Source organism: Carassius auratus, chromosome 9, assembly GCF_003368295.1.
Source record: "Carassius auratus strain Wakin chromosome 9, ASM336829v1, whole genome shotgun sequence".
NCBI lineage: Eukaryota > Metazoa > Chordata > Actinopteri > Cypriniformes > Cyprinidae > Carassius > Carassius auratus.
In genome coordinates this window covers 31,560,457-31,583,126 of record NC_039251.1, presented here as the reverse complement: position 1 = coordinate 31,583,126, position 22,670 = coordinate 31,560,457, and the positions used below count along the sequence as shown (strand labels likewise).

Genomic DNA, 22,670 nt, shown 5'->3' with positions numbered 1-22,670 from the left:
ATGCAGCCAGCCATCTTTAATAATGCACTCATTTCTCCTTGCTGTCCTCTCCCGCTGTTTAAGTTTTCATTTTCCGTTGTTTTATTGTTGTTTACTTCATTGTAGTTGATTGGATTGGACGAGGATTTGATATTGTTTATTAAAAATGAAAATTTCTGCACAAACAGAAATAAATATTGAATACAAAGGCAGATACAGATTAAACAGTGTACGAGTTAAATAAAACAATAACATCTGAGAATTTTCAAATATTTATATTGCGTAAATTACAAAAAAATAAAGAATTTGTGCTATGAATGTATTTGTTTTGAATTCATATTTATAAAAAAATAAATATATATTTATATATATATATATTTTTTTAAATGTGGTGAATAAATGATATTTTATGTTTTCAAATAAATAAAAAAATTGATAACTAATTGTATTTATTTAGGATTTATCGGTTTGACTAAAGTAATATGTTATGAGTAGTCATATATCGCATTAACTGAATTTATCATACGTATATCATAAAGCCGTTTTTATATAAATATTTTATAATAAATATTTAGAAAGTGAGGAAGTTAAATAAAAATGACAGCATATTTTTAAAGCAAAGTTAAATGCGAAACATATTGTAAATATGAAATATATTGTGGAATACTGTGAAAAAGGAAATAAGCGTAATTATTATTAATAAAAGTTGTTATATGAATAAAGTTATTATATTAGTGTGCAAATGTAGCATTTTGCTTTGTTTAGAGGTGACATAGTTACACATTACATGTGTGTTTATATAACAGTAAATGGTGAAATAATTAGTAACTTAGTCATGTATTTCTTGTAATTACATAGTAATAACACCACCTTAAGGTGAAATGCTTAACAAAAAACAATCTTGTTCTAGCTACAATCTTTTATCAACACATCGCTTTGATATGGAGAATCCTTTCAGATGGTGCTTGTCAGATAAAAGAAAGCATTTGTGATTTGTTTGCCTTTTTAAAGATGCCTATCAGTGAAATAATACTCAGCGTTGGGTCAGACGTTATGGATCCCGTCATGCACGGGGGAACAAGAGTAACTTCTCTCCAGCCGTTAAAGCTCATGCAGCTCATTGAGAAATACGTGTTTGAAGGATGAGTTCGTCGACTCCATTGTTTGTTTAATTGGATTGTGGCATAAAGCAGTGCAGCTGAGTAAATACTGTGTTGATGGGTCTAAAAAGGCCTAACTGCTTATTTGTTTCTCTCCCCTTCTCTCTTTTCTACAGTTAACCTGTTGAACTCCAAAGCAAGCCAAGGGGAGCTGGGCTGGATATCATCCCCATCCCATGGGGTGAGTGCTGGAGAACTCATCCATATGTTTTAGTGGAAAAGAAGAAAACAGAGATTTCATGCTTTGAGGATGTTGTTGGGGAGCCACAATGTTGTGTGCCGTTTTTGGGGCATTTATTATTTTCAGTTAAGCTTTGAAAGTGATTATTTTTTTTTTTTTTAGTATTTAATAAAATATTAAGGGGCTTGACAATAAGTGTATATACACTAACATTAATTAGTGAACTGATAAAGTTAGAATGAACTGATGAAGTTAGAATTACATTTTTATTTTTAAATAGTAATTTGATGTAAATTCTAAATTAGACTTTTTTTTAGGGTTTTGTAAAATGGTATTTTATACCCACCGAGGCTGCATTTATTTAATCAGAAAAAAAATACAGTAAAAACAGTAACATTGTGAAATATTATTACAATTTAAAATAATTTATAATTGAAGAGTTCAGATGCAAAAGCCTCTAAATGCCATGTGAAATTTTCATCAAAAATTAGGATTTTTTTCAGCCTCCTATATTTATGTATATACTTTAATAGCCTGGAAAAGGACCTGCACATTGCCATTAAAGTAAAATGACTGAACCTAAGCATAGGAGCCTGATAAAAATCCTAATTTTAGATGAAAATTTCAGATGGCATTTAGAGGCTTTTGCATCTGAACTCTTCAATTGTCATTCTAAAAAGAAATTAATTCTAATTGAATATACTGTAAAATGTGATGTATTCCTATGATGTTAAAGCTGAATTTTCAGCATCATTACTTTACATCAACAGTCTTCAGTGTCACATGGTCCTTCTGAAATCATTCTGATATGCTGATTTGGCAAAAAAAAAACACACGGTTTCCACAAAAATATTAAGCAACAAACCCTCAACATTTATAAGAAGAAGAAGAACCATTATTAATATTTGAGCACCAGTAATAATTGATAATAAATGAGCATCGGGTATTAGATTGATTAGCACATCATATCAGAATGATTTCTGAAGGATCATGTGACACTGAAGAGTGAAGTAATAATGCAGAAAATTCAGCTTTACATCACAGGAATAAATTACATTTTCAAATATATTTCAGTAGGAAAAGCTCTTTTAAATTTAAATAATATTTAATCAAATAAATGCAGCCTTGGTTTCTTTGAAAAAATGTTAACATTTGAATTATTCCAAAAGTATTTCAACCATTAAAAAAAATAGAGCGAGAAAGAGAAAATAAAATGCAGACAACATATACAGTATTATTATCATTATAAAACAAAATATGAGAACACTAAGCCCAAAGGTATGTTTTTCATGTCAGTGCAGAATAAGTCAAGATACTTTATTAATGTTGTCAAAACCTGAAGGTCGCAGCTTCTGATAATAACCATGTTTATTTGTCGAGCAGCACAGGTATTGGTCTCAAGGGTTACTCGGACCAAACCTTTCTTTAAACTTTATTATGTGTTAAAATGACTTGCTGGCAGTTGCTAAAGGTAATCCAGTAATTTGTTCCATATAGCTGCCAAACCTTGTTTCCCCTCGCTCTGTTTTACTGTTGGCACAGTAAAACGTGAAGCTTTCCTTTCTTAGAAGCAAGGGAGAAGAAAAGGGAAGGTAAAGAACAAGAAAAACCCAAAAAGGTTATTTGCATTTTATATGAAGTGCTTTTTAATGTAGAGTGCGTTTATGGACAATTGAGTAATTGCACTAATTTGCTAGATTAATTTCTAAACGTACATAAGTTCAACAGAGAAAGCATCATTAATCTTTACAATAGCCGTAAAGGTGATTTAGGACGAGAGAGGAAATCCCTCGCAGATACGCGCTGAACGCTCTGGGATTTATTAAGGCGGCGTGTAGCCGTTGTCACGATTACAGCAAAGATCAGGTTCTCAAGGTGAATTAACTCTAATTACTCAGGACTTCTCCCTAGTTTGGAGCGATAAGCATTTTGCCCTGAAAGCTATGCCCTCAAAAAAATGATTTCAAATAATGTGCCTCTGCAGCGCTGACACTGACGGATGGGCAGCCCGCCTTCTGCCAGTGTAAGCACAAATCGGCCCGGTTAAAGCAAATTAAGAGCTAAAGCCCATCGCGGCCGCCCGCTCAGATAAGGCCAGTAAATATAAACCGGTCCTGCGCAGACAGCTCTTTAAACACGCAGCGCTGTTTATTACAGCCTCTCCAAATTGCATCAGGCCTCAGCCTGGGATTCATTACCCAGGGCAGTCAGATTACTCTGCGTGTGAACCGCTGTGATCTGTTTGCGCTGTTCTGACGACTCCACGCTATTGTTCTCGGAGTTGGTGAAGAGCGTCTTCACTGCGGCGTCTGTGGAGATGCCGATTAGAGCTTGATTGGTGGGTGTAGTTTTGGGGTTTGGAACGCCTCGTTTCTCTAAAGCTGTTTTAGCTCAGGAACAGATCGAGAAGTGCAGATGGGTCTTGAACACTGAACTCTGGCTTGGCATTGGCATTGTTTTTAATTCCATTGAAGATTTCTGAATGAATAACTGGACTGATCTGTCGCACTGGGAGTATTGGTGGCTGTACTGGAGAGCAGGCCAGAAATGTAAATATTCTGGGTTGCAAATATTTTTCATTGTTTTAAAATAATTCTCTTTGGTTTGGGTAGCAGGACTAGATTTAGAAGCATGTAGAAATATCTATGCATACAGTGTAAAAATCTTCATTTAGAATTGATTGGTTTGACTAAAAACATATTCTATGGTATGAGTAGTCTTATATCATATTGGATTCATCATAAGTATTTCATGTAGTAATTGTAGCATAAATATTCTATAAAAATATTTAGGGGCGTTTGAAATATTTTTTTTATTTCTTTTTTTTTAATTTCTTCTTTATTTTTATTTTTTAACAAAGTTAACTGAGAAAATGTATTGTGAAATTTAACTAATATATATATATATATATATATATATATATATATGTGTGTGTGTGTGTGTGTGTGTGTGTGTGTGTTTATTTATACATTTAATATGTGTTATACTGTACTATCAACATCAAAATGTTATACATCTATCTTTCTATCTATATATCTATCTCTATATATATGTATTTATTGTTTGTTTAAAATATATAGTGTAAAATATATAATGTGACACTATACACACATATAGATAGATAGATAGATAGATAGATAGATAGATAGATAGATAGATAGATAGATAGATAGATAGATAGATAGATAGATAGATAGATAGTTTAATTCGACAGTAGATTATTCATAACAATTGATTAAGTAATCTGTGCTAAGTTAAAAATGAAAACTCAAAAACAATACAACTAATATAAAACATATTGTTTTGACTCAAACTTCATCAGCATTCCTTAATAACCTACTTCCTCGTCATATTTTGGTCTCTAAAAGTCTGGAGTGGAAGCCAGAAGATCTGCTGTGTCGTAGCATAATCGACTGAGACTAAACAGGCAGCAAACACAAAATTTTCATTATGCGTTTCTGAAGTCACACTCCGCCTGCGCCTGCAGCGAAAGACAATATTTCCAACATGATGCTAAAACTCATTTAGTTAACCCCCACGCCCCCACCCCTGAAAGAAAGGAAACTGTGAAAGGTCTCCAGCTGTACACCCCCCTCTATAAAGGTGGATTAGCACGTCATATGGCCTCAGCGGGGTGAGCGGCCAGCACACAATGTGTAAAAGCTGTGATGAAAAGGTATTGACTGATAGGGTACAGTTGTCGTTGTGCCCTCGTGCAAGAAATCTTAGATGGGGAAGCACTTGTCATTTCAAGGGTTTTTTTTTTCTGCTGTATTCTGGGAATGGGGTGGACTCACGGGCCTCACATATAAACATAAGTCTTTTTTCAGTTTTCTGTTTGGAATGATTTGTGTGTTCAATTTAGTTTGGGAGGTGCATTTCTTTGTAATATAATACGGATGAGTTTATGCTTCTTGAACGGTGTTGGTAAGCTGATTTGAAACTGTAGCTTCTCAAAATACAAGCTGCACATAAATTAAAGTAATTTAGTAAGGTACACTTAAATAGTTAGCAGCACAACAGCCAATCAACAAGAAGCTAGCTACACTAACTCTATGTAGGGTGGCGACATATTTGTTTAATTACGTCAGATCATTTCTTTCTTTCTTTCTTTCTTTCTTTCTTTCTTTCTTTCTTTCTTTCTTTCTTTCTTTCTTTCCTTCTTGCAAAAAAAGAAGTGTGCTTAATTGTATTGAATAAGCATTTTAGTGTTCTTCATCTCTTTAAAGTATACTTTAGGAAACTGTACTTGCAGACAATAATAATGAAATAAGACCTTGTGTTTAGTTTCATTGTATTTTTTATGTCAGTTTGTTATTCAATATTACATTTAAAGTTAATTTGTTTTAAATGTAGAGTGCAACATAATCATTATAAATGTGTAATTATAAATATATTTAAATACATGACATAAATAGAAATTACATTAATCATTTAATATTTGTATATTTACCATAAATGCATGCCAGTGCATTCAGCAGTAAACTTTAACCATATTTCAAAGTCAATTATAAAATTAAATATGAAGATGTAATTAAGCCCTATTTAAAGTTGCTCTAAAGTTCAGCCAATTTCATTTATTATAAACTTAAACTTTATTATCTTTTCATTTCATTGCAAATAATGAATTTAGTGTCTGAAAACATTACATTCAGTTTGCACTTAAAAGTATATTTTTTGGAAGTATATTATTTTCATATTCCTTTTAAAGTACTGAAGTGAACTTTTTTCACAAGGGATCAGAGCAGTGTATATTTAGCTAGCATGCAAGCTTTTTTTCTTGACCAGTTTGTTTACATGAAGTGATTTCAATAAGATGCATCATACTTCCCATCAGTATATGAGAGAACATTTCTCAACAGTGTGTTCGAGCATTAAATCATTTTGCAATGCACTTTGACAAAATGCATTGATCTAGTATTTTGTCCCTGCTACTGAAAAAGCTGCACCTTTTCAGAGCAGCAAAGCTACTATTATGCTACCGAAGAATTGTGATTAGGATATTTGGGATGATATTTTAGTGAATTAAGTCGGTTAAATCAATGTTAAATTAATAAAGATGGTTTCCAGAAGAGAAAAACCTTTGCTTACAATGGATAACAAAGGCTAGTGTTAGCTCATTTCTAGTTAAATTGTGTCACTTACACTTTTATTCCACTCAAGCTTTGAACAAAGTGTATTTGCAGTGGTATCGAGCCCTCTGTGCACAGTTGTCTGAGCTCAGTCAGAGCTTTGTTTGTGTCAGTTAGTACAAATGTGTAGCTGACAGCGAGCAGCCATCTCTTCCAGAAACTCATTTCCTTTGCTAGATCTCCCGTGTACACATAAGTGCGTCTTTTCCTCCGTGCCCTCCCCGGCATCCCGGCGTTCAGACTCTAATGGAGTCCTCGCGAACAGAATCCGCTCTAATTTTGTCCGTCATAATGAAGAGAGTGAGATTTGATAGAGAAACCGTGTGCACCTATTCAGGAAATGTGCATGCGGTGCCAGCGAAAGCCAGCGGTATATGTCAGTCTCCGCTAACTAATGCAATTCCATTGTAATACGAGCGAGAGGAGGATTATAATTTTATTACATATCTGTCTGAAACATAAGCTCTGCTCCACTTTGTCCACAAGTGCCAGGGAATCTATTAGTTTAAAGTACCAGTTGGCCTGTGTGCACACTGAGTGTACACCGGGGGGAGTTGGGCCGCAGCCCTGCCAAATGCACCAACTGCTGATTTCCTCGTTTCTCTACTGCTTTCCTTGCTGGAGGGGGATTACTATTGTAAAGTGATATTCGGAGAAACCTAAAGTCATCTTCGGTCTGCCCGTCGAGTGTAAAGTTGCAAAGCACAGGGCTGACGTCTCCCGCTGTGGAGAAGGACATACAGATTGGCGTCCAATCGCTGTTGGAGAACTCAAGAAGCTGCCGTCCATAAAAGAGATATCCAGACAGGGCTTTTACAGTTTTTCCCTCTCTGTAACCGGGTGGTATGTGTTATAAAGCAAGGTTATTAGAAAGAGATTGGCTTGGTCTATGTTGATGTCATTCATGGCAGCAGACAGTCCATGTAATACACTATTCTCAAGTGTTTGTGATTTACACATCGTATATGACATTTCATTTATTTTGGCAGCCGTGGTTTCAGTACAGTCATTCTCTATCCAGTTTGATAATGTGGTACAGCCCAGGCACCTGGACTTCATCTGAAGCATCGGCTATGCTGGTGAATGCAAGTAAATAGCTCTCAAAATGCAGCTGAGACAAATGACCGACTCAAATCTCCACTGATTTATTCCAATTTGCATCATATTTGTTCACTTCGCATGTTCATGAACACAATATCAGAAGCAGATTCGGTTGTTCTGTAATCATAACACATCATTTAGATTCTGCTTTGTCACGGATTAACACAGAATCCGGAAGCATGTTATTCATACAATACTGTACTGCCTTTTGCTTGTTCGTTTATTAAATGCTTTGGCTAATTTAATAATGCTTTCAGCTAGCAGTTTAAGTGCATTGCTCTCAGCTCCATTCAACACATTTTATCATGTTTAAATCCATTCTACAAAATTCCAATGATTGTCCCTTAATCAGCTTAAAATGTTAATAAAAAAAAAAAAAAAAAAAAAAAATTTGGACTGGCCTAGCTGTCACTTGGAGCCAGCTAAAGAATTAATTTGAGTTTGTTTTTTTTAGGCATGAAAGAAAATTCACATCCACTATCTAAATTCATGTTATTGAACTTATTGTGAAAGATCCATCCATGCATGTGTTGCAGTTTATAAAAAATAAAAAAAAAGTATATTATGTATATATATGATCTTCCGCACACCCCCGCTCTCGTAAATATCTGGGTGAAATATTAAGCCACATGACCTGAGACAGTCACATGACTTTTTTTTTCATTGTAGTTTATGTATGTTGTCTCATCAAGTATATGGTATTCACATACTATATACAGTATATATATATATATATATATATATATATATGTATATATATATATATATATATATATATATATATATATATATATATATATATATATAATTGTGCAGAATAAGTAATAAATAATTAAAATATATATTTAAGTGCAACTAAATATACTGAAGTATTTTTGATTGTGCTAAAGTGGGACTATTGCAAGTATACTTTAGATTTACTTTAAATATCTTGCTTTTCAAGACCGATATTATTCAAAGATTATTCAATCCTCATAAATAGTGACATTAAAGCACATGTTATGCTTAATATTAAGAAATATCCATATACAACAAGTAGTATTTCAGATAAAGCTTAATTATAATTTTTAATTAGTAAGTCTCAAGCGATAAGTGAGTAAATATGTTAATATATTTAGTATGAAATAAATGTATTTTAAACATATTTTACTAGGGTAAGTATGCAATATCCCAAAATGTTCATTAAAGCATGAGAATGGAATTCCAGCTGTCAGTGAGTTCAAATGGATTGCTTTACTTCCAAAATAAAGGCTGTGTTTCTAAACAATAAGATGCAAAACAATATATAAAATTCTGGAGATCTTAACAACGTGCTGAAAAAAAAAGCTCCTTTTGGGGGTGTTTCATTAAGCACCCTCGCAGTTGAAACACAAATAGGCAATTCTTCAGTCTGAGGGCACACTTGTTCTGCCGGGTAATGAACAGCTCGCAGCGACTCCAGAGGACTTGTCTCACTCAGCCAAGGGCTTTTATAAACTTCAGCTTGACTGAGAGCCATATACTACTCCATTATTGTGATAGAAAACACTGCCTCTCAGTTCATCATTTATTTTGCTTTGTGCACGTTAAACTTCAAGACTTCTGGCCGCATTGTGGCTTCTGACACCCTTAGTGACAAAACAAAATGATTTGTCAGGCTCGCTTTACAAGGGAGAGAATGCAGAGTGGAGGGCCTCGTTAATTATGTCCCACATTAATTATCCGAACAGGGGAGATATTAATTTGAAACGATTCATTATTCCAAGTGTGTTTGAGGAATAAATAACCTCGCCTCTCAGGTGTTTTACATTCGTCTCGGCTCCGTTGAAATGCAGGAGTACAGTAGCTGTTCGTTTCTCTCGGAATAGATTTGATTAACTTCTTTCTCTTTTTGCAGTGGGAGGAAATTAGCGGCGTGGATGAGCACTACACACCCATCCGGACCTTCCAGGTGTGCAACGTGATGGAATACAGCCAGAACAACTGGTTGAGGACCAACTGGATTCCTCGCAATTCGGCGCAGAAGATCTATGTGGAGCTCAAGTTTACCCTGAGAGACTGCAACAGTATTCCCATGGTCCTCACCTGCAAGGAGACGTTCAACTTACACTACCTGGAGACTGATGAAGACCAGGGAAGTAAGTTTCGCGAGCACCAGTTCTCCAAAATAGACACCATCGCCGCCGATGAGAGTTTTACTCAGATGGACTTGGGCGACCGAATCTTAAAGTTAAACACAGAGGTCCGTGAAGTGGGGCCCATGACTAAGAAGGGCTTTTACCTGGCTTTCCAGGACGTGGGAGCCTGTGTGGCCCTAGTTTCGGTGCGGGTGTACTTTAAAAAATGCCCTTTCACTGTGAGGAACCTGGCAATGTTTCCCGATACGGTACCCACGGACTCTCAGTCGCTCGTGGAGGTTAGAGGCTCATGCGTCAACCATTCCAGAGAGGAGGATCCGCCAAAAATGTACTGCAGTACCGAGGGAGAGTGGCTGGTGCCTATTGGGAAATGCCTGTGCAACATAGGATACGAAGAATGGGGAGTCGCTTGCCAAGGTAGAGTTTTTCTCTCACACGCACACGTTTCTCCTTACAGTCCCTTTTTCATTTCACGGCCCATTTTCTTCCTTTCATCAGCGTAATGTTCTTGCACCAGCTCTGTAGACAGCAGCTCTAAATGGGACAGCTGAGTGTGTCCCTGGAATACCATTCATTTGTTTATGCTACTCATTGTCTGTAATGTTTCTAAACTCCATGGTGAGTTGAGTATCTGTCCCTCGCTCGGAGTGCAAATGGATTCTTCCCAGATACGGACACACCTCTACTCCGTCAGCCGTGCTTCGGAGAAATGAATTCGAGAGTCTTGTGTAAGCGAGGACAGAGGAGATCTGTGGTGCAGACCCCCTTAAAGGGCAGCTTGAAGCAGTTAAGCTTGTGAAACACTTCTCCGCATCACCTCATCAGACACACAAATAGATGCAAGTTAGTCATTGAAGAGGGATAAGTGTGTGTGTGTGTGTTTGATCTGAAGCATATGAGACATTTTTTAGAGTCTAAAAACAGACTCTAAAATATATTTCTTTGTCTCGCATTGCTTTCAGAATATTAGAGTTGTGATGCTAGAGTTTTGGGTGTAAATGTAAATCACAGAGCAGGCTAAAGGAAAATATCTGTGGAAAATCATACTGTTAGGGGTACAACATCTTATCCCCTTACTAAGGGTTAACTATTCACCCCTTAAAGGTTCGTAGTAGTACCTAAAGGTACTACTCTGCATTCTTTCAGTGTAAATATCAAGGTACTACCAGTGTAGGTACTAGAGCTTCTGGGTCCATTGCAAAGATTTTGCTATATATGGGGACCCCTCAAAGTCACGTTCAGTGGTGGGGGGCCCTCAGTTGTGCCCCCCTTTCAGCTTCCGGTCCTTTGCAGTCTTCCGGTCCTTTTTCCCCCTGGTAGCTACGCCCATGGGTACTACTCTAAGGTATTAATATACTGTCCCAGTGACAAGTTGTTGTAACTTTAAAGAAAGGGTATCCAAACTTGCTCCTGAGTGCCAACGTCCTGCCGAGTTTGCTCCAACTTGTCCCAATACATCTGCCTGGAAGAACTTAATCAGCTGGTTTAAAGGTAACTTCAAAAGTTGTGCTATGTTTAACTCCATTTGGTGTTCTATTTTCATTTTTAAATTTAAGAATCCACCATGAATGTCCCACAAGGCAGTTTGGTTTATCTTTAAAATATTATTGGGGTGAGAACCGCAGTACTTTTGCACCGTTGATGTGAGTGCAGTAGTTTTATGATTAAGTATTTGTTTCCTTTGAATTTACTGTCCAAACTTTACATGCACAAAACCACATTCACGTTTGTCTGTTGCTGATTCATTGAAGGAATGCAGAGCTTCTCTCAAACTAAATTTATTCAGAGGGGAGGAGTCATGAGAAATAGTCAGGAACATGCTCAGGAATATGAATCCAATCAATAGTGGGTTAGTCCCACAAGTTAGACTGTTTTGCGTTTTGCAACAATGGTGAACTCTACTGTACTTCACATATTCACTTGAGACCACCTTTTCATGGGGCAAATTTGGAAATCTGTTTTCACCCCAAAAAGCACAAAAGGCATTAGTGTGAAAGCGTCCTGAGAACATTTTGCCTGGTGTGTAAATGTGCACTGTGGTTCTTGCTGTGGTTGAGGAAGCTGATAATAGATTGGCTGGCAGCTGGTTTGAGCGCTTCAGTCCTGCCCATGGTATTATTTGAGTTAAGCCGTCTCCCTGGAGAAATCACTTCTGCTCTTCATAAAATGCTCTGTGTCTATCCTCGACTCCAGCATTACCCAGAGATTTTTAAGACTTTCGCCATGCTATCTGTCCAGCTGTACTCGTCTTGATGTGAGAGTATCTCTGATTGCCGGCTTGTGTTCAGTTTGACGTCTGTGTTTGTATTTATGTGTCTGTTATGGAACACTATATGTGGAACAGCTGCAAAATGGGTCATGAGGGTGTTTACATCAAGATGTATCTGAGACTCGCATGCCATATGCAAAGTGATGAGAAAAACAAGACCACCCTACTTAAAAAAAAAAAAAAAAGAGTATGCTGTTATTCCAGAGATTTTATTAACAATAGCAATGAAGGGCTGAACTTAACCTCTTGTTCTAGTGTAATTGGCAGAAAGAGATTAAATCATTAAGAATCCGTCACCTCTGACCTTGTGATTAATTGATTTCAATAATACTTAAAGGTAAATGATTATAAGGATACTTAAAACTTAAAACGGAATAAACATGTAATATAGTCCACCTGATGCCCTCATTTCCACAATTTATTTAAAGTAATGGAACATTTCAACAGTTATACAATTAGAAATCATAATATTGTTCCTGCCAAACCAACAGTGTTTATTTTAACATTTACTATTATAGTTTAGAAATTAACACTCATTTGAACTGAGTTCAGTAGTTTGATTATGTTTCTGAGAGCTTTTTCATTTAAAACTTCAGTGATAATCAAATATTAAAATGTATGATAAAAAAAGTTCAATAAAAAATCAGATTGATTGAAGATAAACCAGTTATGTTTTTAGTTTTTTCCTTTTTGACTTTTGACAAATTGGAATGATATTCATTTGACTGCAGTTTAATTAGTAACTTAATACATTTAAAATGTAAGAATTACAATCGTAGTATGACAATAATCATTGATGAAAGATCGTTGATCTTCAAAGGGAAGGATGTCATCCTTAATCTTTAAATAAATGTTAGTAATTCAGGTAATATGTTATTTTAAGGACATATTCTCACTACTAACTAGCATGCATATTTCTGTTATACTGGCTGCATATTAGTACTTATAAAACACATATTAATGCCTTTTCCTGCATAACCATAATTTAGATTCCTTAATCCACTCCATATCTAACCTTAACCACTTGAGGCAAAAGTCATAGTTAGTAATACTTTATTGTACAGCAGAATGTTGTTTGTTAATATAAATGAAAAACATTAAATATATATATATACCTATGACAAATGTAAAGTAGTACAAATAAATAAATATCAGTATTTAAATACTGCACAGATTCCGTTTTAGAATCTCTTTTGAAAGTTCCTCATTAATATTCTTAAGCAGACACTATTTGTCTCCTAATTCCTCATGCATCAAATGTGATTTATATGAAACACATGTGATTTTGGCGTTTCTCGTTTTACCCCATGAGTGGAATGAAATGTGGAATCAGCCAAACACACGGTGAAACTGAATACAAATGCTGATGTCTGAAGCCTGACCATACATTTCAAAAAGTTGTGCGTGGTCATGCATTTTTGCTGGCTAGTTTTCTAGCCTGTGGTTTGGCAGGAGTCGTGTAGAACTGATGTCTCTGAAGGTGACTGCTCCATACAATTTATCAATCCAAACACCCATTTGTGGCGTGTAGAACCAGACGCCTGTCAAGTGACTCAGTGTGTCTCTGGGATGTAAATGATAATGACAGGGCAATAGGAGGGCTTTGATAAGTACTTGAATGAGTGAGTGAATGAACAAGTTACTGAGTGAGTGAGTGAGTGAGTGAGTGAGTGAGTGAGTGAGTGAGTGAGTGAGTGGATGAATTAAGTGATGGAATGAAAGAGTAAATGAATGACTGGATAATGAGTGAATTAGTGGAGGATTTGAATGATATTCAATGAGTGATTGAAAGAATGAGTGAGCCAGGGTTATTGTTATCTAAACCTATTAAAACATTTAAATAAAGGTGAAATAAAATAAAATATGAATATTAGATGGAAAATAGAATAAAATAAAAATAAATATAAATAAAACATTGCATTGGTGTCTGATTAAAATAAGTTGGGAGTACTACAACTACTATTTGTAAATATATAAAAAGTAGGACTAAACTAGAGCAAAAACTGAAAGTAAAAATACATTAAACATAAATACAGTAGTAACATTAAAATAAGCACAAAACAAAAAAATAGAAAAAAACTGAAAATATGAAAAAAGTATTGCAACATAACTAAAATTATAACAGAATTTCACATTTGACTAAACATACATAGTACAATTTAAATAAAAAGCACATAACAAAAGTACTAAAATTTTACCAAAAAAACTTTTTTCACCGAAAACATAAAAAACTATAACTGAATTAAACATTAAACATAAATAGTAGTATTAAAATAAAAAAAGATATAACATAATATAATAACCTAATAAAAAACCTGATTTTTTTTTATAAAAGCTCATGCTAAATATTAATAGAAACTATAATAATTATTGATTGATTGATTGATTGATTGATTGATCAGTGCACGAATAAACAGAAAAGTGAATGAATGAATCTCAGCATTATTTTTGTACACTTAATGTGTAGATTTTAGTTTTATTCTAGGATCTCATGAATAAATCTCGACCGTTCCTTCTCATGATCGCCTTGTAATGTCACCCGATCATGTCAACGGGCTTTGCATTAAAAGAGTGATTCTCCATGTCCGCCGTGCTCTGTTTTCTGAAGAGTTGTGTGAATGTTTGGATGTATTTGACAATCTCTTATTAGTTTCAGTGCAGCCTAATGGACACTAATAAGGTCTTATATTACCAGAGCGTGACAGCTGCTGCGTCGCACACTCATGTGCAGGGGAAGGGTCTAAGTCACAAATCTCTCGGCAGGCCCGCTGTGCTAACGGATTGATTACGGCAGGGAGCCCGAGTGTGACTCTGACAGAGATATTTTGAGGTGTGCAGACCTCCATCTCAACACTTCAAGCGTGGATGAGTCATATAGAGGGTTTTGATGCTTCACTGAGGGAGCACCTCTTAAATAATTAATGGCCTTTTGTCTTTGTGGAGTTCAACTGCTGCATGCGCTTCCTGGATAATGCCTTTGTAAATGTTTGGATTGAGAAGTTTCATTTGAGATGAGTTCAAAGTAACTCTGTAAGTTTTAGGCGTTTGGTTACAATATATGATCTACGTAGCAGCACACAGTTCATCTGAGAACATAAGACAAGAATTAAGTACAAGACTGGGATGGTTTTGAGGTTTTATATAAAATAAAGGAGGAAGAAGAAGAAGAACAACAACAATAATTTTATCACTACGACAATTTTATTTTATATGAACATATATTGACACATTTTTGGCAGTTAATCATTCTTGCAGCCCTACAAACAAGCACAGCAAATCTGGAGCTTTTTTAAATTATTATTCACAATATATATTCATGGTAAAATTGGTAGTGGCAATATTGTGGATTTTTATTTGACAGTTAAGTTTACTAAAGAATTAAATTTTTATAATTAAATTTTTTTACATTTATATAATTTTAATTTAATTTGTAATTTAATTTAAATTTAAAGAGGTTGTAATTTATTTTTGCATAAAGAGGAATAAATGAAACTTTAGTAGCAGATTGATTCAGATCACATTTTCAGTTTAAGTGAACTGGTTCAAGACACATTGTTTATATCATCATTTAAAAACGCTAAAATATAATATCAAATATAATGTAAGGTGTATCAGGCACAAAGTGGGGCAACTTCCTCCAAAAGGCAAAAAATTGTTGGAAGTACCCAATTTTCCTTTCTTTTTTTTAATATATGTTAGTAAAAATATTTCTTGCAGTTAGTAAACATTGCAGTTAATTATTATGTACTGCTATTTCTCTCGTGATGATTTCATGAAAAACAGAACAGAAAACATGGCTAAATAAGATTATTTGAACTAGATTTTAATTGCATTTATTTCTATGGTTGCTCTGATTAGAAAAAAAAAATTACACTAGCAATTATTTCGAGTAAATACATAAATATTCAAGTTCATGAATATGGAAGAGAAGTCTTAAAATAAGACATTTTTACTACTATATATTGGCTAGCCCTGCAAGAAAGTGAGAAGCTTAATGTGACTCTATTATCTTTAAAGTGATTTGCGTTCTAAATGCAAATGAAGTGTTTCTCTAATGCGAACATGAATGCGTGTATGCATGTGCACGTGTGGGTGTGCGCTTGTGTGTGAATGAGTGTGATCTTGTGTGCTAATATGTGTGAACTTGTGGCGAGAAGTGATATATTTCCCACCAATCAAACGAAGGTTACTTTAATTATCGGCATCAGTAGAGCCGCAGACCTAGAGGTGATTCTTAAGTGGATTTTCACATATTCATTATCACTGACAGAAAGACTCCACTGTAACGGTGTCAGCACTACTAGTGTGGAAATACTGTACCATATCCTAACCTCTGTGTTGTTTTTCGCACATTTTTCATTGAGTCTCGCTGCATGGCTGCTGCACCGCACTGTTTAGTTAAATTGGTCCAGGATTGGAAATTACATCCCATTATGATAATGAAACAGAGCGAGTCGACGATCTAAAATCTGTGTGAAATTCTTCTAACCATAATTTGATCTTAAAAAAGCAAATAAAAGGAGTATGTGAGCCGGATGTCTGTCTGTTTTGCGAAGCTTCCCATGTTAGCAGCTGCCACGGGGCTCCTTTGAGAGTGCCAATGGTTTACATTCCGGCTGGATTTTCCAAGATATACAATCCCTGTGCTCGCTATCCCTGATTAGTTATCAGATCTTATTAATGCGGCGGCAGAAAGTGCAATGGGTTATTTTAACAAGCCCTTAAAGCTGGATGGAAACCTCCGAACCAAAAGCTGGATTTATTACAGCCTGACAGACGCTATTCTTGGTTTTCAGACAGATTTTCAGGGCTGATATGGTTTAGTGATGCACCACCTCAAAGCGGCTGAACATCTGTCCTGATGTAGCTCTACTGGTGTCCCTCACTTAAAAATAAATTAAATAAAAATCCCACGTGCTACTGTTTAGGATAGTTTTTGTTCGATCAAAAATACAGTAAAAACAGTATCATTGTGAAATATAACTACAATCTGAAATAACGGTTTTCTAAATTATATTTTTTTCAGTCAAAGATTATTATTATTATTATTATTATTATTATTGTTGTCAATGTAGAAAACCGTTGTGCGCTTCATATTTTGTGAAAACTGAAACCATTATTTCATGGAGGCATGAAAAAAACAGCATTTGTTTGTGACTTTTAAATAGTTTTTGCTGATTAGAGATCTTGGAATATAGAAAATTATATTTCCGAATAATCACAAAGAATGATTTCAACTGGATGAATGGATGAATGGATGGATAGGTGCTTATTTGTATTGAATTTTAAAGGGATAGTTCACCTAAAAATGAAAATTCTGTTATTAATTTTTCATCCTCATGCCGTTCCAAACCTGTAAGACCTTCGTTCATCTTCAGAACACAAATTAAGATATATTTCATGAAAACATAATGAGCGTTGTTTACAGTACATTCAGCATGTGCACGCTTTATAGATTTATAAATAAAAAAAAATAATTTATGCATTTAGCAGACTTACAGTACTTTCAGGCTAACAATTTTGACCTAGCATGTGTTCACGGGGAATCGAACCCCCAACCTTGCACTTGATAACGCAGTGCTCTACCAATTGAGCTACACAAACATTACTGCTTTCTACTGCACATAAACAGCTCTGATTACGTTGATTATGTTCTGGTGTGCTCTCCAAAATGGTGGATGATTCCATGGAGAAGAACTGCTTAATAAATTATGATATTATTGTTTTCTGTGCACACAAAAAGTATTCTCATAGCTTTGTAAAATTAACTTTGAACCCCCGATGTCACATGGAATATTTTACCGATGTCCTTGCTACGTTTCTGTGTGTTTATCGTGGTAATATCCTCGATGTCTTTTGGGTCAGAAAGCTCTCAGATTCCATCAAAAATGTCTTAATTTGTGTTCTGAAGATGAACGAAGGTCTTGCAGGTTTGGAATGACATGAGGGAGAGTAATTAATGACAGAACTATCTCTTTAAGTGATTTTTTTTATTGCATATACCTCACTTTGCTCATGGCAGACATCTGAAAGGCACTCTTGAAGACAGAGGATTTGTTACAAAAGCTCTGCTTTGATGACTACAGTGGCGGTGCTTTAAAGGAGATGAATTTATAGACTGTTTGCTCCGTTCTGAATAGGATTTCAAAAATCAGCGGCTCTCGCTGCGGTTGTGTTGCTCGTGTGTTCTGAGTCTTGAGTTTCCTTTGAGTTGCCGTTGATGATAATGAGACTGAGTTTTGCAATACCCAAAAGCATGAGGCTCAGATGTGGAACGCATTTGCTTGCCCGGCTTTGTTTCAAATCACAGCAGCAGGACAGCTCATTAATTTTATGCACTGATTGCTAAGACTGAAAGTCCCTAAAGAGTGCTCAGTCAGTTCGGATAGTTTTGTGCTCACCTCGATGGACAATTAGAAACACTCCTGAAAAAGCTTAATGCAGCAGTGAGGCCTCCTTCAAGGGTCGTGCTCTCTCGCTCAAGCAGATGATGGGACTTTAATAGATCGTCATCTGTGCAGATTTCTCATTTCGTTGCACAATTAGTACACGCTAATCGTAAGCAGTAATCATGGGTAACGGTAGTACATGGAGGCTGGAAAGTTGTTTTTTTCCACCTCTGGATTCTCACCGCTGATTGTCCTTGCTGCTGGACCAACTGTATTTCGATCTCTGAGTTCCCCGTCCCATCCGTTGTGCTCAGGATGACTGATATTGAAGAAGGACTCCTATAATTATTCGATGCTACAGGTACGTTTGAGATCTCCAGTCACCACTTTGCCATCCGCATCAATGCTCCCGAAAAAACAGCTACCGTAGGTCACACTAACCAAATCTCTCCTACTTGAAATGAGAAATAGTAATCTTAATGTGCTGTTTTTGTCTCTCTGTTTTGGGGTCTGCAGTCCAGTGCTTTGTTGGGGCCATTGGCTATAATAAGTAGATAAAATAGGGCTTCAGACAGGACCTGGAAAATACACTGCACACCACACATAATCACTGGGGCTGTGACATAATAAAGCCCCAGAAATCAGTCTCATATCGACCGGGTCACATGTGTTTAGTTACAGCACATTTATGTAGGGATTGGGGAGAGAGAGAGAGAGAAAGAGAGAGAGGGTTTGAGGACATCTGACTGGAATCTCTGAGAACACATGTACACATACATACTGATTTAGTAACTTTATAAAGTTATGTGCTTTGTATTTGGCCTTTTTAGTTGACAAAGCACAGTTTTCCTCCAGTATATGCACATTTAAATTTAATGTATTTATTTATTTATTTATCTATTTGGTATGGAATGCAAGACCACATTTTATTTATTACATATAATATACTTCATTAATTAACTTATTTATTTGTGTGCTACATCTACAGTTTTCAAACTTTTGTCATATGTATATCAATATTCAAGTGTTTGCTCTGAAATAAAATGTAAAATGTATTTATTTTTAGAGAAATTCATCCTTCCATGCAAAAAAAAAAAAAAAACTTTCTGAATTACTGAAAAAGAGTTAATAAAAATAGACAACTTGAACTGATTCAATAAATTGAATTGAACTTACAGCTGCATATATTTTGCTCCGGGCGCAGTATTTAAATATTGCTGAGTGAATATCTTCTATAAGAAACATAATTAACAAATCTAACCAAATAAAAAGAGCTTTGCAATATTCAGATTGTTTACTCATATCACGCGGTACTTGTGTTAGGGCTGGCCGATATATCTTACAATATGATCATGTGCATCTATTCAGTAAATCTGGTTCCGTGATTACCGCTAAATCACCATCACCTGCTTATAATTGGAGGCGGCATTTAATAGACGGAGCCGTAGATCACTTACAAGCTACGCAATATCATGTTCATTATCGAAGGCGATTCATCTGTGACAATGAGCGCAATATTGCGTAGCTTGTCTATTAAATGCCACTCCATTTAAAAGTAGGTGATGGTGATTTAGTGGTAATCACGGAACCAGATTTACTGACTAGATGCGCATGATCATATCATTAGATATATCGCCCAGCCCTAACTAGTGTGCATTATGTAACGGTTATTTTCTTCAAGCACAGCTCATGGGATTGTGACCCTTGTCATTGTCTCCTTTTGAAACAGGAGGGCAGTGGTTTGTGTTGTAATTCATAATGACAGAGTGTCAGACCAACTAAATAAGCTATAGTTGAGGGAAAAAAAAATGCTGTCTGTTGAGCTGATTGATGAGGGATGTGTGCTTGCTCATTATTACACTGAATGAATCAGAGAACATTAACTCAGAGAGTTTTATCCTTTAAAATAAGACAAGTAATAAAACTTGTCCTCGGTTAGTTGTGATTTCATCTGGTCTGGTAATTGTTTAACACCTTCGCAGGAGAGAACAGCTTCTCGCACACACGGCCGAAGCCTTGTTCTTTAGAGCGCTGTCATTTTCAGTCCTTTCATGCCGAAATTATCCTTATTAAGGTCAGGTCCCAGATGGAAGCTATTATTGCACCTCTGACTCATTGCATTTGGTTTTTCTATCAATTTCAAGCAAGGGGACATTCGCTCCCTGAATATTTGTCTAGCTGTTTTTCCAACGAATATGTGACCCCAAAGTATTTTCCGCCATAAAGTCTCAGTCTTGACGTTTTCCATGGCCAAATGATGTGAGATTACTTTGGGATGTGCTTGCAACATAATAACCACGAGAGGTTACTCGTCCAAACGGTCAAGAGCAGTTCTGCTGACAGCAGACTCTAGTGAAACATAGCAGAAACGCTGTTTATTTTTCCAGGTCAATAGTGCTGTCCATACAATCCGATTCTGAAACCAAAAGGATGTTGTTACAGTGCAAAAAGTCAATTAATCCTGCAAACAAATCAATTCGGTGGTGAGTTATTTGTGTAGTCTTCCAGCTGCATTTTTCCCGAGTAAACACCCAAGGAGATATTTGACTTTTGAAAATCCCATCATTCCACTTTCTATACCAAAAACTAATTAAATCTCAGCAACCCCTGTAGCAATAATAATGCTTCCACAAAACATCAGCTGCGCAGGAATCTTGTGGGAAAGCAGCCGTCTAAATAACCTGCGTGGGTTTACAGATGCTGCGCTTGTGTTGAAGACACCATTCTGAAATCCTGACCCGAGAATTAATTAAAGTGAAGAAAGCCGTGCATCTCAATGCGCAAGATGAGCACTACAGTGCCAGGGCTGTTCCGCTGCTCCATGTGCAGGAGTCTTTTCAAGGCGTCAAAGCTTGTTTGCTTTTCCAACTGTTCCTTTATGGCCTCACCTTCCAAAGCGCCGAAGTAAGAGGGAGTCCGAGGGATAGAGGACTCTTTCTGAAGCGAACCCAGTGCTTTCACTTCAAAGATGGTATCCGCAGGCCCTGGAATGCAGGCCCCAGCCGGCAGATGCGAGCAGTGGATAGGGCTGTTTATGCGGCATGGACCCCCGATGGTGGATGGGACACAGGCTGGAAGGGGGTGTGACTGTGATCGATGAGCGTGGTGCTGGTCTGACAGCAGGACAAGGCCTCTCTGACAAGCACTGTTCCAGGCCTGCTTCGGTCTGAGACTCTCTCTCTCTCTCTCTCTCTCTCTCTCTCTCTTTCTCTCTCTGCACGCAGGGGGAAGCGCACAATTCACAAGGACAAACACAATGGATGCCTCTGTCAGAGCTGAATGTCTGTTTTTTTTTTCTGAAATCATAGTTGAATTTTGACAGCACTGTTATTAATGAGATCCTCACTCCTTTATTACTCTCGGAGGTTTTAGAAAAGCTTTCATATGTTTCATGCTGTTTTTGTCTTGTTTTTCTGTAAAGATATTCATCCTTATAATAACTCTACTGTTCAGTGTTATATTATTTTTAGGGCTGGGCAAGTTAACACGTTATTATTGCGTTAACGCATTAATTGATTAAAGCCGACAATTATTTTATCGCGCATTAACGGAATTTTTTGAATTGTTGTTATTAAAGTCTGTTGCTCACTGGCTCTGAATACACATACAGACATGGGTCACAGGAGGGGATGCTTCTGATCAAATTATTTAGGCTAAGCATCAACATTCACAAACCACTGTCTACTGTTATTTTTAACAGGAAAGAATGCAATGAGCTTGTAATCACTACTTTATAAGGTGGAAAGGAAGTTTCCGATAGCATGTGAAAACAGCAAAGAAGCGCTCTCACTAAACATAGTGGAGTCATTCATTTTGTTAACTTTGTGGTTTATTATTTTGAGTCGTATGGGACGCGGTAACACTTTTTTCATGCTATAATGCAGCACGTATCAGAAGATCTGCACTCCGGGGTGGTTAGCGGTCATACTCACTGATCTATATATAACTGAACCGTGCTCTTGCCCTCCTCTTCCAACCGAGCCAGGGACTGCTAAACGAGCGATCATACTAATCAAATGAACCAGGTTTTGGGGGTTAAACGTTTTCGGCACGGTTAAGATTGGCTAGTGTGAGGACACCCTAATTATTCTGCCGCACATACGAGTCTCTACCCGTCCCAAGTGTTGTCCCGTGCCACACTCTGCTGCGATGGGTCCCGCGATCATACAGGTCGCTAATAGAAAGGTGCCTGTTATAGTGTTATAATCAAAGCTCTGGACTCTGAGCTTAACTTGTTTTTTAATAACAAACTATAAAATATTTTCTATAAAAACTTGTAATGTACTGGCAGTGAAAAATGGTTTGTTTTATATTATATATATTATATATTGTTTATATAATT

General features: G+C 36.3%; 1 protein-coding gene across 2 annotated transcripts in view; it reads left to right on the top strand.

The window, feature by feature from the left end:
* The window catches only part of epha3 (eph receptor A3), a 113,418-nt gene that overhangs the window by 7,911 nt on the left and 82,837 nt on the right, over positions 1–22,670 (top strand). For both annotated transcript variants that reach the window (XM_026272554.1, XM_026272556.1), the window contains exons 2-3: positions 1,256–1,320; positions 9,430–10,087. In XM_026272554.1, the coding sequence (XP_026128339.1) occupies positions 1,256–1,320; positions 9,430–10,087 (723 nt within the window). The remainder of the gene's footprint in view (positions 1–1,255; positions 1,321–9,429; positions 10,088–22,670) is intronic.